Source organism: Saccopteryx bilineata, chromosome 9 (assembly GCF_036850765.1).
Source record: "Saccopteryx bilineata isolate mSacBil1 chromosome 9, mSacBil1_pri_phased_curated, whole genome shotgun sequence".
Taxonomy (NCBI): Eukaryota; Metazoa; Chordata; class Mammalia; order Chiroptera; family Emballonuridae; genus Saccopteryx; species Saccopteryx bilineata.
The window spans coordinates 59,591,352-59,610,857 of record NC_089498.1 but is presented as its reverse complement, the minus strand read 5'-3'; the positions used below and the strand labels follow the sequence as shown (position 1 = coordinate 59,610,857).

General features: G+C 40.0%; 1 protein-coding gene across 2 annotated transcripts in view; it reads right to left on the bottom strand.

Moving 5' to 3' along the window:
* Positions 1-10,011: 10,011 nt before the first annotated feature.
* BICC1 (BicC family RNA binding protein 1) overlaps positions 10,012-19,506 on the bottom strand; it is a 389,702-nt gene continuing 380,207 nt past the window's right edge. Inside the window, exons 20-22 of one of the 2 annotated variants that reach the window (XM_066243093.1) lie at positions 18,334-18,433; positions 15,127-15,205; positions 12,545-12,677 (exon numbers count right to left, since the gene is read on the bottom strand). In XM_066243093.1, the coding sequence (XP_066099190.1) occupies positions 15,150-15,205; positions 18,334-18,433 (156 nt within the window). In that variant the 3' untranslated portion in view covers positions 12,545-12,677; positions 15,127-15,149. Of the gene's footprint in view, positions 12,678-15,126; positions 15,206-18,333; positions 18,434-19,506 lie in introns of both variants that reach the window. The other variant, XM_066243092.1, reaches the window with a different exon arrangement.

The following is a 19,506-nucleotide window of genomic DNA, read 5'->3' as shown; positions in this document are numbered from 1 at the left end:
CAAGGTAGGATATAAAATTAATATTCATAAATCAGTGCCATTTTTATACACCAAAAATAAACAGAAAGAGAAATTAAGAAAACAATCTTTTTCACTATGCACCAAAATAAAGTACCAAGGAATAAATTTAACCAAGGCGGTAAAATACTTATATTCATGAAATTATAAGACATTGCAAAAGAAAATCAAGGAAGATACAATTAAATGGAAGCATATACTGTGTTCATGAATAGGAAGAATAAACATCATTAAAATATCTATAGTACCCAAAGCAATCTATATACTCAATGCACTTCCTATTAAAATACCAATGGCATACTTCAAAGATCTAAAACAAATATTCCAAAAATTTATCTGGAACAACAACCAAAAACCTGAATAGCCTCAGCAATTTAAAAATAAAGAACAAAATGGGAAGTTTCACACTTCCTGATATAAAGTTATACTACAAGGGCATTATAATCAAAAGAGCTTCAGACTGGCAGAAAAACAGGCATACAGATCAATATAAAAGAACAGAGAACCAAGAAATAAACCTATGCCTTTATGGTCAACATATATTTGACAAAGGAAGCAAGAATATACAATGAAGTAAAGGCAGTCTCTTTAATAAATGATGTTGGGAAAATTGGACTGGAAAAGCAAAAAAGTAAAACCAGACCACCAACTTAAACCATCCACAAAAAGGCTCACAAAACCATAAAAATCTTGAAAGAAAACATAAGGCAGTAAACTCTCTAATATTGCTTGTAGCAATATTTTTGCTGATATATCTGCATAGGCATGTGAAATAAAGGACAAAATAAACAAATGGTAGTATATCAAAATAAAAAGCTTTTGTATAGCAAAAGACACCATTAACAAAATAAGAAGACAACCCACAAAATGGGAGAACATATTTACCAAGACATCTGATAAGGGCTTTAAGAACAAAAATTTAGAAAGAACTTCTAAAACTCAAAACCAGGAGGGTTATCATTCCAATTAAAACCTGGGCAAAGGAGGATTCCAAGATGGCAGTGGAGTAGGCAGACACACAGACAGACTCTCAGCTCATACTACCAAACTGGATTACAAATTAATTTAGAAACAACCGTCATGAAAAACCAACTTTGAATTAAAAGAACAGGTCTCAAAAACCAAGGAGCAAAGAAGAATCCACACCAATCCTGATAGGGAATGTGTGTGTAGGGGGAGTAGCGGGGGCTCCCCTGCTTCCAGGAGCAAGAGGAAGCTGAGACTGAGATTCCAGAGGGCTCTCGTTACACAAAGAGAGACCCTGAGAGGTGGGGGCCCTCAGTCTCAGAACCAGAGACCCAGCCTAGAAATCCAGGGACTGGAAGAGGCAGATGGAAAGCATTGAAAGGGGAGAAGAGCAAAGTTCTGTGTGTGGTAAGTGGTGGGGGTGCCTTAAAGGGACAGAGCAGAAAATATCACTCACAGCCACTTGCTTGGGACTCTGGGGGCGAGGATGGCTGAGAGGACTGGCTTGTCTTCCACGAGGAAAGTGGGGAGAGCAAGACAGATGGTGACGGGCAGAGGAATACCTAGGATGACCCGAGAAGCTGACTCATCCAGTGTGAAGGCAGCCATAGCTGGGGGAGGGTTTGATCCCTCCACCAAGCATAAGCCTAAAGTGGTTCCAGGTGATCCACCTCCAAAAAGCTCTCCAGCTCCAATCAGCATGAAAGACACAGCTGAAAGCAGCAGGAAGTGGGGCAGAGGGGCAGTAACTCAGGTCTCCAGGGTGATCTGAGATACACCTCCCCCAACTGAAACTGAGAATGGCCCTCACCCCCAGAGAGCAGCTGGCAGAACTCGCCTTTAGATTCTCAGGGGACACACCCACCTCTGTTCCCGGATACAGTTTCAAATAAGCCCCATGCGAAGATAGTAAACAAGCCCGCTGCTAAGTTAAATAAACTGAAAACAGACAAATCAAGATTTTAAAGCAGCTCTACTAGGTAAGGAGACCACAGCTGGAAAACGCCTGCAAGCCACACACAGAAACAATGGGAAGACAGAGAAACTTAAGTCATATGAATCAACAAGAAAAATCCCCAGAAAAAGATTTGGGTGAAACGGAAGTAATCAAATTACTGGATGCAGAGTATAAAATAATGATTGTTAGGATGCTTATGAATCTCAAAGCTACAATGAGTGGACTTAATGAACACCTAAAGAAATTGTAAGCATCAAAAAAGACACAAAAATCATAAAGAAGAACCAAACAGAAATGACAAACAATATCAGAAATGAAGGCTACATTAGAAGGAATTAAAAACAGGCTGAAGAAGAGGATCAAATCAGCAACTTAGAGGACAAGATAAGTGAAAGCATGGAAGCAGAACGGCAAAAAGAAAAGAGAATCAAAAAGTCTGAGGAAACTCTAAGAGAGCTCTGTGACAACATGAAGAGAAACAATATCCACATAATAGGGGTTCCTGAAGGAGAAGAGAAAGAACAAGGAATAGAGTACCTGATTGAGGAAATTATAGCTGAAAATTTCCCTAAATTAATGCAGGAAAGAGTTACACAGGTTCAAGAAGCAGAGAGAACCCATTTAAAAAAGATCCACACCAAGACACATCATAATCAAAATACCAAAACTAAGAGATAAAAAAAATACTAAAAGCTGCAAGATGAAAACAGTCAATCACCTACAAAGAACCCTCATACGGATGACATCTGACTTTTCAAGAGAAACACTTGAGGCCAGAAGGGAATGGCAAGGAAATTTCAAAGTAATGCTGAACAAGAACCTACAACCAAGGTTTCTTTATCCAGTAAGGCTATTGTTTAAAATTGAAGGAGAAATAAAAAGCTTCCCAGACAAAAACAAATAAAAAACAAAACAAAACAAACAAAAAAACCCCAACAACTCAAGGAATTCATCACAACCTAACCAATGCTGCAAGAAATTTTAAGGGGCCTGCTGTAGATAGAACAAAGCACGGAAAAAAATCTAGTAAAAGAGAAACCCACACCTTTATGGCAAATTGATATTTGAAAAAGGAGGTAATAGCATACAATGAAGTAAAGACAATCACTTTAACAAATGGTGTTGGACAGCTACCTGCAAAAAATGAAACTAGACCACCAACTTACACCATTCACAAAAATGAACTCAAAATGGATAAAAGACTTAAATGAAAGTCGTGAAACCGAGAGCATCCTAGAGGAAAACATAGGCAATAAGCTCTCTGACATCACTTACAGCAATATATTTGCTGATTTATCTCCACGGGTAAGGGAAATAAAGGACAGGATAAAAATGGGACTATATCAAACTAAAAAGCTTTTGCACAGCTAAAGAAAATATGAACAAAATAAAAAGGCAAACACACAATGGGAGAGCATATTCAACGATACGTCTGATAAGGGGTTAATAACCAAAACTTATATAGAACTTGTAAAACTCAACACCAGGAAGATGAACAATCCAATCAAAAATAGGGAAAAAAACTGAATAGGCACTTCTCCAAAGAGGCCAACAGGCAGATGAAAAATTGTTCAACATTATCAATCATTAGAGAAATGCAAATTTAAACCACAATGAGATATCACCTCACATCTGTCAAAATGGCACTCATTAACAAAACAACATATAACAAATGCTGGCGAGGATGTGGAGAAAAGGGAACCCTCCTGCACTGCTGGTGGGAATGCAGACTGGTGCAGCCACTGTGGAAAACAGTATGGAGATTCCTCAAAAAATTAAAAATGCAACTGCCTTTTGATCCAGTCATCTTACTTTTAGGAATATATCCCAAGAACACCACATTAATGATTCAAAAGAAGAAATGCAGCCCCATGTTTATGGCAGCATTGTTTACAATAGCCAAGATCTGGAAACAGCCCAAGCATCTGTCAGTGGATGAATGGATTAAAAAACAGTGGTACATATACACTATGGGACCATGAAAAATAGGAACCTTACTTTTTACAACAACATGGATGGACCTGGAAACTATTATGTTAAGTGAAATAAGCCAGGCAGAGAAAGAAAAGTATTATATGACCTCACTCATTTGAGGAATCCGACAAACAATATGAACTGAGGAACAGAATAGAGACAAGAGGCAGGATCAAAGGATCCAGAGGGAAAGCGGACAGAGGGAAAGAGGATGATAGGCTGATAGGATGGGAGGAGAGCAGAAAACCAAATCCTGGAGGGAAGAGGGGAGGGTGTTATGGGGAGGGGGACAAGGGGGATCTAGTGGGGAATACGGGGGAAGCGATGATGTATTTGGGGGGACACTAGAATCTATGTGAACACAATAAATTTAAAAATTAAAAAAAAACTGGGCAAAGGATCTGAATAGGCACTTCTACAGAGGACATACATACGACCAATAGGTATGAAAAAATGTTCAATGTCACTAATCATCAGAGAAATGCAAATGAAAACCACAATGAGATACCACCTCACTCCTGTCAGAATAGCTCTCATTAACAAATCGCCATACATAAGTGCTGTCAAGGGTGTGGAGAAAAGGAAACCCTCTTACACTGCTGGTAGAAATGTAGACTTGTGCAACCACTGTGGAAAACAGTAGGGCGTTTCTTCAAAAAGTTAAAAATGGAACTGCCTTTTGACCCAACTATCCCACTTTTAGGTTTAGGTGTATATCCTATGAATTCCAAAACACTAATTCAAAAGAAGACATGTGTTCCCAGGTTTATTAGAGAATTGTTTATAATAGCCAAGATCTGGAAGCAGCACAAATGTCCATTAACAGACAAGTGGATAAAAAAGCTGTGGTATAGATACACAATGGAATACTATACAGCCATGAAAAAAAGAAATTCTTACCTTTTGTGATGGCATGGAGGGACCTTGAGATTATTGTGCTAAGTGAAATAAGCCAGGCAGAGGAAGACAAATATCATATGATCTCACTTATACGTAGAATTTAATGAACATGGTGAACTGAGGAATGAAATAGAGGCAGAGGTGGGGTCACAGGCAGGACAGCTGTCAGAGGGAAGGGGGTTGGAGGGATAAGATCAGAGAGGGTGAAGGGATTAGTAAAATTATATATACATAACATATAGATGCTGATAACAGGATAGTAAATCCCAGAGGGAAGGGGGGAGGGACTCAAGGAGAGAGGGTCAAGGGGGGTATAATGGGAGCATGTTGCTGGGAGGTGAGGGTGTTATACTGAGTGGGAAACTTGAATCCATGTTAACACAATAAATTAAAAAAATTTAATAAAATAGGCCCTGGCCGGTTGGCTCAGCGGTAGAGCGTCGGCCTGGTGTGCGGGGGACCCGGGTTCGATTTCTGGCCAGGGCACATAGGAGAAGCGCCCATTTGCTTCTCCACCCCTCCCCCTCTCCTTCCTCTCTGTCTCTCTCTTCCCCTCCCGCAGCCAAGGCTCCATTGGAGCAAAGATGGCCCGGGCGCTGGGGATGGCTCCTTGGTCTCTGCCCCAGGCGCTAAAGTGGCTCTGGTCACGGCAGAGCGACGCCCCGGAGGGGCAGAGCATCACCCCCTGGTGGGCAGAGCGTGGACCCTGGTGGCCATGCCGGGTGGATCCCGGTCGGGCGCATGCGGGAGTCTGTCTGTCTCTCCCCGTTTCCAGCTTCAGAAAAATACAAAAAAAAAATTAATAAAATAAATTCTTTGGTTATTTTACTTTTCAGCTCTAGGATTTCAGTGATTTTTGCCCAATAGTTACTATTTCTTTGTTAAACTTGTTTTGTTGATAAATTTTTTTCCTAATTTTGTTTAAGTGTCAGGTTGTATATTCTTGTGGTTCACTCAAATTCTTTTGAGAATTATTCTGAATTCTCTGCCTGAAAGTCATAGCTGTCCATTTCGTTAGGGTGTTATTAATGCTGTACTAGTTTTCTTTGATGGTGTGATTTTCATGATCTTTGATTCCTTATGTGATATCCATGCATTTGAATAATGTCTCCTCTTCCAGAGTGTGCAGGTTCACTTTGGTAGAGACAGTCCTTCAATACTCAGCTCAGTTTGCATTTCTGGATGGGTCTGCTGGTAATGTCTCTGGGTAGGTGGGGCCTACTCCACATGGCAACCATTTGAGCTGATATTCGGGTGAGGGGGAGTGTCTGGCTGAGTATAGTTGGATAATACTGCTGGCTTGGTTCCCTGCCCATGTGAGGCTGTAGGAAGGGCTCTGAATTTGCCTACATTCTCTGGTCAGGTTTACTGGATGGTCAGGATTGTGTATTATCCTCAAAAGCAGGTAGAATTTTAAATTAGTTTTCCTTCTTTGTTTTTGAGGGGAGATAATAAGACTCCCACATGCGCCCTGACCAAGATCCATCTAGCAACCTTCGTCTGGGGCTGATGCTTGAATCAACAAAGCTATCCTCAGCACACCTGAGACCAATGCTCAGACCAACCAAGCTATCCTCATAGCCCAGGCTGACCCTGAAACCAACCTAGCCACTGGCTGTGGGAGGAGAAGAGGGTGAGAAGAAGAGGGAGAAAAGCGGATGGCTACTTCCATTGAGTGCCCTGACTAGGACTAGAACCCAGGACATCCATACTCTGCTAACGCTCTACCGACTGCCAGGGACAGTTTTCCTTCTTTGGCAGGACAGTAGGATGGGACCCAGGATGTGCAGGGCTTGTTGTTTGAGGATCCAAATTGGTTAGGAGTGTACAGCGAATATCTTGGTCAAAGGTGAGGCCACTTGGTTTGGTTCTGCAGATGAGGAAAGCCACGGCTACTTTCTCTTTAACATCACTGTAAGCATGACTGTTGGGAGGGTCTGTGCAGCACCTCACGTGCTCTGATAAGGTAATCCAGTTGGGTGGGCTGAAGGCTGTATTCAGCAATGACTGGGGGTATGAATTAGTTTCCCTACCCCCGTATCTCCAAGACCACTCAGGCTCTTTGATACCTGCCTCAAGCTGACCCATGCCATAAACTCCCTGGCTGAATAGAGCCACTGGTTTTATTCTGGGGATAGTCATTTCTGCCTGTCCATATCTTGGCTTGAGCATTAATGGGTTACAAAGCAGCTTCTAGGTTCCAGAGAGCTCTTCCTGTTAGGGCCTAGGGCCATGCTCCTGTCTGGGTGGAACTGTGAAGGTCCTCTTCAGCTAACTCCTAGATTTTGATTTTCCCAAACGTACTTCTGGTCAGGATGGAGAAGGGAGCCATGCTCTGCAGAGGGTGGGGCTACAACCCAACCCTCCTGCCTGGGCATGGGCACACCAGGCTCCAGGGCCTGCCAAACTCATTTAAGAACCCAAATCAAGCAGACCTGCATGCTGTTAATATCCCTGGTGAGACTGCACCACTGACGATTCTGCAAAGGAGCCAAAATGCTGGGTTAGGCCTCTGAGGGAAGGAGATTTGTCTGCTAAGATCCAAGTGCTAGTGTTGCAAGGGTCCCCTCCCCCCATTTTTGGCTGTTAGATTCCCAGTAGTTGAATCCTGCAGATTCCCCTGTGATCCCCACGCATAAAACCAGAGTATATGGGCTCCCATAAAGTCACCCACAATGTTGGGGGTGCTGGATGTCATCCGAGGCTCTTTTCCTACTGGAGGAACTGTAGGCTCAGGGGGCACCTCTCTGCATGGTGCTGTACTGGCCTGGGGGAGGGGCCAGGATGCCATTCCTTTCTTTCTAATCCAGCTGTCTTGGTCTCTGTGGTGTACTCAGGAGGTTACTTCAGCATCACTCCCATGTTCTAGGATTCTCTCAGTGGTGTTTTGTCCATGATAGCTGTTCTTGTAAGGGGGAATGAAGTCAGGAATAACCTGTCACCATCTTAGTGACATCATACTTTTATATTACTGCATTCTTGGAATATCCTCAGTGATTAAAAAAAAATACACCAAAACCTCAAGATTCTTTCAAGGTAAACCTGATTTCTCAATACTGCCAAGTCCCTTGTGGTCAAATCTAAGAAGTGGTGGGTCACACAGAGTATAATTATAAAGCTGTGAGTCATAACCCTTTTGCCTACACACTCTTTGAGAATGTGAATAAGCCTATAAAGTCTAGAAAAAGGAAGGCTGGCAAATGAAGGGAATATTTTTGCATTTGAAAGCACAGGCCTGTGGTTATGAGTACTTTTAAGTTTTATCAAAAACTGGGGTTTTCCCTAAAACACTAATTCGAAAGAATATATGCACCCCTATGTTCACAGTAGCATTATTTACAATAGCCAAGATTTGGAAGCAGCAGCCCAAGTGTCTATCAGTAGATGAGTGAATAGAAAAGCTATATTACATTTACACAATGGAATACTACACAGCCATTAAAAAGAAGAAAATCTTACCTTTTATGACGGCATAGATGACCCTGGAGAACATTATGCTAAGTGAATAAAAAGCCAATCAGAGAAAGACAAGCGTGATATGATTTCACTCATATGTGGAATCAAATAACAAAATGAACTTTTAAGAAAAGTAGAGGCAGAGGCCCTGGCCGGTTGGCTCAGCGGTAGAGCGTCGGCCTAGCGTGCGGAGGACCCGGGTTCGATTCCCGGCCAGGGCACACAGGAGAAGCGCCCATTTGCTTCTCCACCCCTCTGCCGCGCTTTCCTCTCTGTCTCTCTCTTCCCCTCGCTTTCCTCTCTGTCTCTCTCTTCCCCTCCCGCAGCCAAGGCTCCATTGGAGTAGAGATGGCCCGGGCGCTGGGCATGGCTCTGTGGCCTCTGCCTCAGGCGCTAGAGTGGCTCTGGTTGCAATATGCGACGCCCAGGATGGGCAGAGCATCGCCCCCTGGGGGGCAGAGCACCGCCCCTGGTGGGCGGGCCGGGTGGATCCCGGTCGGGCGCATGCGGGAGTCTGTCTGACTGTCTCTCCCTGTTTCCAGCTTCAGAAAAATGAAAAAAAAAAAAAATAAATAAAATAAAATAAAAAAAAAAAAAAAAAAAAAAAAAAGAAAGAAAAGTAGAGGCAGACACATAGATAGAGCTGTTGAGGGGGTGTGGCTGCATAAGGGGAGGTAGAGGAATTAAGCAAAAAAACAAAAACATGGACATGAACAACAGTGTGATGATTGCCAGGGTAGGCAGGAAGGAGTAGGAAGGTATGGGGGGATAAATGGTGATGGACAAAGATGTACAGAGATGTGTTGTAGAATTGGCACCTGAAACCCATATATTTATGTTAATCAGTGTCACCCCAATATATTAAATTTTAAAAAACCACGGTTTCTAAACAGCACTTGAGTTTCCTCGGAGTGCTATGCATGCCTGGAGACTCTGTTGAAAGGTAGGGACAGTCCATCCTCCAATCCCCTCTTCATCTGCTCCACCTTTCTTCACTTTGAATGTAAGCTTAATGAGGGTAAGGGCTTGTGTTTCATTCCCTGCTGTTCCTAGAACAGGTCCTGGTACTTACTAAGTCATCATTAAGTATTTATATAATGAATGAGTGAATGGATAATTTAATATTGGCTCCCACGTAATATTTCAGTTATTCAAACAATTCTTGTGCTAGAAACCATTCTAAAGAAACATTTGCCACAGCTAATTCAAGTGCAAATATTTCTGGGTGCATATGGGTGGAAAGGTTTTCTTTGAGATTTAGACTTATCTCAGGATTAGTAATACAGTAGCAAGTCTGTTTAAGAATGGGTTCAGAAAGAATCTCAGGTCAAGGCACAGTGAGCATTCAGTGATAGCACAAAGGTCACTTTCTGAGAGAGAGAGACCTGGGCCACGAAGGCCTTCAATAGGGAGCTCCACTGCTGATGGATGAGGCTGTCAAAGTAATCATACATTCGAGCCGTTAAAAAGGAAAGCACAAGAGTAAAACCTGTTCCATCATATTACTCCTTTTGTATGTGCCTAATGGGTGGCCACAAAAACAATGATTGAATACCGGTCCTGGATTCACTGGCTAAAATAAAGTGCCTTAGCTTCTGGGTGATATGAGGACTGTCAGTGCAAAACAACAGGACACAGAGTTCTACTTACAGAAACAGCTTTCCATTCTGCTGAAAATAGCCATATAAAACCAAAAAATGTTTTCTTAGAAAACAAACACAGGCAAAGAACTTGTGCAAAGATTTTTTTTCTTTTAAAAGACATTTCATCTAGCAGGGGTGATACAAAAGGGTTATATAAATTTATTTGTCATATAACAATTGATTAGCTTAGAAAAATTTCCCATTTTTCAATGTTTAATTCCATCTCTTACTTAAAAAAAATCATTAAAAGGACAAAAAACCCACACAAAAAATACAATACAATCTGTATCTGTTCTATATTTACAGATAATTGGTCACTATTAAGGCACAGATTGATTAAAAACTACCATTTATTCAAATAATCCAAATATTTTGTGCATCATATAACACTGACAACACTAAGTATTGTAGTGTCATATTCCCTTCCTGGCGTCAAGAGAAAGTGAGAAAAGTAATTTCCAGTGTTTTTATTTATTTTTAACCACCCTATTGTATCTAGTTTAAGTGGGACAGCTTTCCTTTTGGCGTAAAGGACTGTTCATAAAACCTCTCTCAACCTAATACTGCAAATTCATCCCATCTACCTTGTGTGGTGAGCGCACGGTAGAGGGCTGGTGAAAGAGCGCCAAAAGATTTTTATTTGGGAAAGTCTTATTCAAGAAACGATAGAATTTAGAGCACTGGGTTGCTCAACAGGAAACAAACCTGGAATTCTTGTGCTGAATGTGTAGCATATGTGTTTGTACAGCCACATTAGATGGGGAGCTCCACATGACAACGTGTACTTCTGACACGTGTGTAGGATGATTCCATTGTACTTGCAAAGGGAGCAATCCAGCTTTCTGTCCTTAAGCAGATACAGTTTAGTTTAGGAACGGGTATCCCCTCAGTGCTGCTATACTTGATTTTATAATAGTACATCATCTATGCCTTTACAGTAACCAACACAATTTTTTAAAGTGAAAACTTTTCTGTGTGCAAAATTTCTCTTCAATTCTGTTCCTTCATGGTAAAATGGCTGGCAAGTATTTCTGATTCTGCCTTTGTATGAAAGTCCCTAATTGTTATGTTTGCTTATCTAATGCCTTCTGCTAAGAGCATGCAACAGTGGTTTATGTCCATGTAGAAAATCTTGACTAATGAACATAAATAAGTCATTACAGTACAGGTAATTCACAACATTTCCTATGGGAAAGTTTTCCAACAAATTAATACACTTGGAAATAATATTACTTTGAAGAAAAGAGAGGCACTTAGTGATTTTCTTTATGAATTGAAAACCCTTCATAAATCCACAAGATGTCTGAAAAGACCTAGGAAACAATGTTGCCTGATTTCTTTGACTTTCACAGTATAAGATTTTAACAATGAGTCTAGCCATTTAGAAAATAGTCATTTTCCCCCCTCCTTCAAATTCCACTGTCTTTATAAACTGTTACCCTGGAGACTTAAATAAAGCCTTCTGTTCTCAACAAACATGAGTCTACTTAAAGCAGACACACATGGTTTTAGGAAAGTCCTTTGACCATATGGAGCACAGCTAATGTATACATGATAAGGACATCTATTTTTCTTCCTAATGGCAACAGTGTTGTCTTGTCAGATGATTATTTGTCTTTTTTAAATAAAGTGACAATCTAAGGCTCCAGGTATTGAATGCCATCCATTTGGTACCATAAATCTCTAGTAGATATCAATTTAATCAATTATGTACTGTATGCTTATAATATCTAAAAATAAAAAGTTTGATATAAATAATTGTCCCTTAGTGGCAGTATACTAAAAATAGCCCTTTGCTTTTAGACAACCATTAAAATCATTTTAGCAATATAGGCAGCAGCTAAATATGATAATTGCAAAGGGTTAATATTGCAAAGTCCATTTGGTCTTTCTTTGCACCTATTACAGTGAACTAGGTTCATTGCTAATTGTTTCTAGGATGCTGACATAAATGAACAGAACTGGTCCAGAACCAAGTGGAATCACTTACATTTCCCAAAGTCACAGAATATTCTGCACAAAGACTAATAATCCAGTACCATTTCAAATAAAAATTTAACACAGTTGGAAAAAATATGACTAAATCTGATTTGTACCATTACCTCAGGTAACATAAACATGATAGAAAGAGAGATAATTTCCACAGGACAAGAAATTAGAAAGTGTAAAGTGCTGAAAGACCTCAACAATTATTTAAAGCAGTACCAGAAAATTCCACTTTGATTATTTTTTTAAAAAATCCCCAAATACCAAAACAAAACAAGCAAACAATAACTTCAATGTTTTCTGGCATCCCAGATGTCAAATCATCCTTCATTTTAAGTAAAAAAAAAAAAAATCAGTGCATATGTTACATAGGTAAATAAAAACAGGAAGTAAAGCCCTACCCTCATATTGCAAATTCTGTCCAATTGCCATTTTTCAAAAAAGGGATCTGCATGTGGTGTTCTGTATGATGACATAAGAACATCTCTTTTTTCTTCCTTTTTTGGCACAAAATTCAGGTGTGAATAAGAAGCTTTGGTCCTGACACCAGACACCAGAGTGCTAAGGACGGGGTGCAGTGAAGGCCGTTCACAGATCTCCTGTGTCCAACGCGAGAGCTGGCGGATGTGCGCGCTCAGAGCGCTGCTACCAGCGGCCACTGACGCTGGCAATGTCTGAGTGATACTGCCGGGGCAGCCGCCCACTGGCTCCGCCTTCCAGGAAAGAGGCGCGTGCATTTGGCGGGTCAAAAAGCTTTCTTCGGTTTTTATTTAGTTCTAGAGAAAGGGAGAGAGAGAGAATGGTCAGACACTCCACGGAGAACTTCTCTAATCTACAGGACATGGCAGTAGAGCTCAGAACATGGTGGTGGCATTGTAGGTTTTGAGGGGAAAGTCAGGTCTGGTAGCAAAAGGAAAACCTTTAGGTGATGGTCGAATCATTTCTGAAATGCTAGAAAGTCTGATATTAAAGGTAACATGTTGGGAGCCAAGAAACCAGGTACAGCTAATAGTTTTTATCGCAGTTTGTTAACTGTCTGGGATATACCATTCTTACAACCCTCTAAACTCTTAGATATACAAATGATCGCAAATGTCGTTTCAGAGGCAAAGGGAGGGGGGCCATCGAACCTGAGGAAAGGCCTGTGAGAGGATGTATTACAACGACACAGAAAATGATTACCCCCATCGAACTCACCATGTCAAATAAGCAACCATTAAATTAGTAAAATCAGACATGAAAAGACCCCATATCTAAACCTGAGAATATTGGAAGAGCACAGTGAGATGTGCAGCCATAGCCTCATGGCCCCACCAACTATGTGCCTGTGCTCCCTGAGTCCGAAAGAGCTACATGAAGAAGCCTATCAGCAGGTGGTGTCCTTGAATAAAAAGTTCACTCAGTAAAAATAGCAACCGTTTAGGAAATACAAAGGAAGACAACCAATACTTCAATTTGTATTTTCAGGGAAAAAACTAGAATGCTCAATTTGAAGAAAGCCAAAGAGTATTTAGAGAACACTATCTTTTTCCAACTAAAAATTATTAACCAAGAAAAAGAAAAAAATCAATTGGAGCAGCCTACCTTGTTTATGACTATCCAACCACTCTATCCCCTGCCCACATATATATAAATCCTCAAGTCAACTGATGCAACTCTTGCTTCTCAACTCATACAAGTAAACAGAACTGTCAGACTCTGGAAATCAGGGTTCTGTAGGGACCAACTAACTGCAAGTTACTTCAAATGTACTCTATTTCAAAAAGAGGGATTATACAGTTCATGTGTCTAAGGTTTGTTTGTTTGTTTATTTATTTATTTATTTTATTCAAGTACGTGGAGCTGGTGATTTAGTACCTTATACTGGCACAGTTCTCAGTAATTTTTCAACCACACATGGATACAATCTCCTAGTGAATTCTGAAGTTGCACAGCGAGCTCTGACCTGCTACAGCAATGCTCAGCCTGAAACACAGACTTGGTCACAGGTGGCCAAGGACAGCCATATGGCCAGAAGTGTTCCTGTCTTCCAACTTCTGAGAAATGGACCAACACCCTTGACATTTCACCTCAATGACAAAATGTAAGTGCCTTCCCCACAGGGGTGATGTAAGAATGGAGACATCTCTCTTTTGTTCACATTTAGGTCTTAGGGGAGAAGAAAAACAACAGTGATTTATTAAAGTTTATATGACCAGTACTTTATATTTGTTTAGTTCTATTTAAGTCCTCATTAAGTGCTAGATAATATTACCACTCTCCATTTTTATATGTAAGAAAATTGAGTTTTAAAAATAGCCAAAATAAATTGTCCACACAGCTGTGAAGTGACAAGCTATAACCTTGGCTGATGCAAAGGTCCGTGCCCTGGGCTGCAGTGATCCATCCATTGGGAGGAGAGAATCAATCAGAGCAACAAGAAAATTTGAGAAAATGGTAATTCCATGCATGCCAGACAGCAGTGCTTTATGTCATAGTTTACTATACCAATTTTTCTTAAATAGAAAAAGTGGTTTCAAAGAAGATACCTTTACAAGCAAAAGACACATGCAGCTATGCTTAAAAATGGCTACTGTTTCCAATTTCTGCAGAAACGCAGTATCAGTGACTTTCCTAATAAAAGGCTGAACACATGTACCTTGTTTAAAAACAAACCGAAATTCAGAAATCAAGATGGAATTTAATACATTTTAAGACAATTGTAGGAGAGTTAAGAATAAATTAATCCCTCTCAAGTACAAAGCCTAGGAAAATTTTATCACCTTCAAGTTAAAACACTTTCTTTGGCCATCATTTTCTCATGAGGGAATAACCCACAAATCAGGACATGCATCCCCATACTACAGAGAAGGAAAGGGATGAATGAGGTCAAACACTGTTTGCCCCTATCACACAGAACATGTCTGACTGAGCACAGGAAAACAAGTGGGCCATTGAGAAGACATAGTTTTTTAATAGATATTAAAAACTTTTTTCTGAAAAGTCATATCCACTAGGTATTTGAGAGAATAAAATGATCATGAAGGAATTTGGCCATTCCCTAAAGAACATAATTTCTAAGATATATATGTGAAGCACAGAGATAAATCCTCTAGAGATTTTTTCAAGGATCACGTCTTCTACTGAGACTTTAGTTTTTGTTGTTTTTTCAAATTGTAAAGCAAACTCCCTTCTCTGATATTTTTTTCTCAGTAAGCCTAAGGGATAATTTGGGAAAATACCAACCTTTTTCTTTGAAATTCCAAGGTTCACACAATCCTGGCAGCTCTCAGGATCTTGTTGCGGATCTGAACAGAGTCACAAACTAAAAGAATAGGTCGGGAGATGTTAGATCTACCTGAGGCCGTGGCGGGAAGCCTGTCAACAGGATGCTAAACTCCCTTTCTCTTAGTCCTGTACATTTAGTTAAATACTAACTAAAATACTAGGAGAGAAACAAAAAAATCATAGATTTGAAAAAAAAAAGAAAATCTATTCTTTCTTTGATACATTTCTACTAGAGATAAATCTTATCTCCTATAACACTAAAATATAATACATGTCTTCTGGCCCAAAATTCAAAACAGAACCAAAGCTTACACTTAAAGAACTCTGATTATAAGTTAAATAAAAAAATTATCAAATTTTAAGAAGAAATGATGAGTAAACTGTATCTAACCAAACTCTGTAACCACGAGACCAACGTAACTCACAGCTGCCCTGCTATCCTGCCCATCTGAAAATGAGACTATAAATGCATGCATTTTTTTATCAGGTGAGTTCAATTGGAAAAAGAAGCTTTTTGATGAAGGGCTTCTCCATAAAAAGTGATTCTTTGCAGAGAAAACAATTTACCAGGTTCAAACAAATGCACTCTACAAAGGTGAAATCATTCTTAACCAACTACATCCTGCTATGCAGAGCATTCACAAGGCATCTTATTCCAAGTCAAGTTCCCTTTCAAAGTAAGGACCTGTGAACCCCACTGAGGCTACATAAGTATATATAAGCTCAACAGAACCACAATGAAGATGATGATTGGAGAGAAAAAATATATATATATATTTTATTATTATTATTTTTTGCTCATTTTCTTTTTTTTTTTTAATTTCATTTATTTATTTTTTACAGAGACAGAGAGTGAGTCAGAGAGAGGGATAGACAGGGACAGACAGACAGGAACGGAAAGAGATGAGAAGCATCAATCATTAGTTTTTCATTGCATGTTGCAACACCTTAGTTGTTCATTGATTGCTTTCTCATATGTGCCTTGACCGTGGGCCTTCAGCAGACTGAGTAACCCCTTGCTGGAGCCAGCGACCTTGGGTTCAAGCTAGTGGGCTTTTTGCTCAAACCAGATGAGCCTGAGCTCAAGCTGGAGACCTCGGGGTCCCGAACCCGGGTCCTCTGCATCCCAGTCCGATGCTCCATCCACTGCGCCACCGCCTGGTCAGGCTATATATATATTTTAAATGGAGGATTTAAAATCCCTGCTATGTCCCATCCTACTCCCCCAAGCCCACCTGGACGACATCACAGATGCATTGCAAGTAAAGATCCTGACAATCCATCTGGAACCTAGGAAAATATTTAGAAATATCTGCTAGGAAGCCTTACAGAGTTGGGAATAGAGTTGGTACACAAGAAAGAATTTTCCTTACACTGTCACTAACATTCTGTGAATCTCTAGTGAAAGATTACGGAGTTCTGGAACATATACTTCTCTGGTATAAACATTCTGGCCCACAGGCATATTTTAATAATACAAGTGTGGTGGTTATGTGAGTTAATCAAATTTCAAGTAGTATAAATTTCATGTTCAAATTAATGAAAGAACATGAAAATATATAAAGTTAATTTAGTTCTAGGAATAGCCTTCTGAGGTTAAGCTTTAGGGTAAACAAGTTTAAGAAAAACTACCTTATTGCCACAGACAGCAAAAACGGAAAAACAAGGGAGGCCCCTGCTAATAACAAACTGTAAAACCTTATGATATACCATGTGGATGACACACCATGATAATATACAGACATAGAAATAGAAGGTAACCTCACATGATCATCTATTCCTATCTACCTTCATGGTTTGGAAACTTACCCAAGAACTCATGAGTTGGCAGAGTGAAAGCCCAATCTCCTTATTTAAATACAGTATTCTTTGTACTATCTCAAGTTGATCTTATGAGTGAAGAAGAAAATACATCTGCCCTGTGGAGCTCCATTACTGCAGCCGCTTGGGAACACAGGGTGGAGGAAGACTTCTCCAACTGATACGTGCAGAACTGTACTGATCCATGAAGGAACCGAACAGGCTGCGCAATGGCTTAACTTTCACCACTGCTTCAAGGCTGCTCTGCTCACGTGGGCTGCAGGTATTAGTTCTATTGATAAGATTTCCTGTGGGAGAGTGGGTGGGGAATGCAATCTGCTCTAAAACAGAATGGAAAGCCACTGAGGTTTAACTTTTATTTGCTGATCTGATTAGGGAATGCTGTTTGGAAAGAACTTTCACCCGCTGGGTGCTACTGCTGGCCTCAAGAAGGCATGGCCTGCAACTTTAGTGTTGTGAAAAAGCAAAGTCATCTTCTCACCACACCTGACACTTGGCTTCTGCCCTTATCTTTTTCAGATACTGGTACACATAAAAGTGACACTCATGAACTTTACCAGAAAGTCTTCAAAAAGTAATCCAATTTTAAACCCCAAATTTCTTTCTCATATGTCTAAACGCCTTTTGGAGCTGCATTGTTATGTACTTGCCAACTCCTGACTCATCATTCTGGCTCAACTCCTTTCAAATATGAGGTATCCAGTAAATATAGAGCATTTCATAACAGAGAGAATATGAAACCGATGCACACAGAAGGGAATCTGGGAGACGGACAACATTATTTTCCTTCATTCTGTGACTACTTTCTGAATCCTACACCCTTCTGTGATTCACACACTCTAGGAAAACCTTAGGGAAAAAAATGAAAAGCACTAAGACAAGTAATACTACCAGGTTCCAGCTATACTAAGGAGCATTCTTTTTCCTCTGGTACAATGACCTCAGTTGGTATACAAGGACACGTGCACTTGAAACATGACAGTCAATCCCGAATAATTATTCACTAACCAAATGATTATTGCTTAACACAACCACACGCACGCACAGGAAACGAGAATTAAACTGCTCCCCCAAGTCTCATGTTCTTCTGCAAAGGGCATTTTGGTTAGATCTTTCTGAAGAAATCTGTTTTTAGGAACGACATTGTCAGGGAAGGTTTTCAGGCAATGTCCTGATGAAAGAGAGGGGATGTTCATAGTATCTGTCACACTGTTAAAGGGAAAACACTTTGGAACCACAACCACCAAAGTGCCAGGACAGTAAGCGAGTAGTAGATGGGTCGCTTCCCCGCTGGCTGAGACCACTGGCAGGTTGTGAAATATGAATATAAGCATTTATATTCACCTGAGATTGCAAGCAGCATTTTCCTTCTGGCACCAAAAGTAGTAATTCCCAGCTCCTTCAGATCCTGATCTGTGAGAGTGAGGAATGTCTGAAGGTCGATCTGTGAGTAAAAAATTAATTTATAACCAATATAATAATACTATGTATTTTCTTTTTCATTATAGGTTCAACTCATGGTTAGATCTTTTTTTTTTTTTATTAATTATGCTTTGCCTACTTCCAGGAAAGAATGATGGTATCTCCAACCTAAGGGACAAAAGTTAAATAATTAAGGTAATGTGACAAAAGTGATTATTCTAGCAGAAGACTTAGTCTAAGCCAGTGATTTACTGCACTTGAGATAGAAACTTAGGTCTGAGCATCCTAGCAGCCAGGATAAAAAGAGAAACACAAATTGTACATTTTATTTTTGCATGTGTGAACTGATAAAAGGAAGAATATGTACAGGAGAGAGAAAATATTTCTTAGCTTTGAATTCTGAATCGGTCAAGTATATCTCCATAAAAAAGAATATGAATAAATAAATACCAGATGGTATCTTCCACCGTGTTCTCCATAAGAATGATAAAAAAATTCCCAAACTATATCAGACCCGAGACTCACTTGGCTGAGCCTGGCAGACTATCTCTGCAAGTGGCACACTAGAGTCTTTCAAGGAACAGAGTAACTGTACTCTTTGGGATCAGCAGTGAACTGTAGAGGGAAGCAGCCCACCATCCTAGAAGACGGTGTGGAAGGACAGAAAGGTGATGGGCTCTGAAACTACAAAGACGGGTTCAGATTCAGACTCTGACAGTACATCTGTGTGTACATAGGTTGACCATAGTAGACATTGCAGGGCTAATACAGGCATTACATATGATTGCAGATAGAAAACTCACCAAGGGGGTAAAATAATGGGCAGCTATGAATAGTAATAATGTATATAGATATATCTGGGGGGGGTTGCTAAATAAATCTTCAACCTGTTTAAAATAAATCTCACAAGGTTAATGGGGGATTCTTATTAAGTCGTATCTGAATATTAGAAAATATCTGAAATGAAGAAAGCAGTACCAAATTTCAACACACCTGAAAGCAGTAAAATATACTTTGTTCAATTATAAAAATTATTTTGAAATTTTGTTTTGATTTAGAAGTTATATCCAGATCTTGTAAAACCTTTTTATCCTT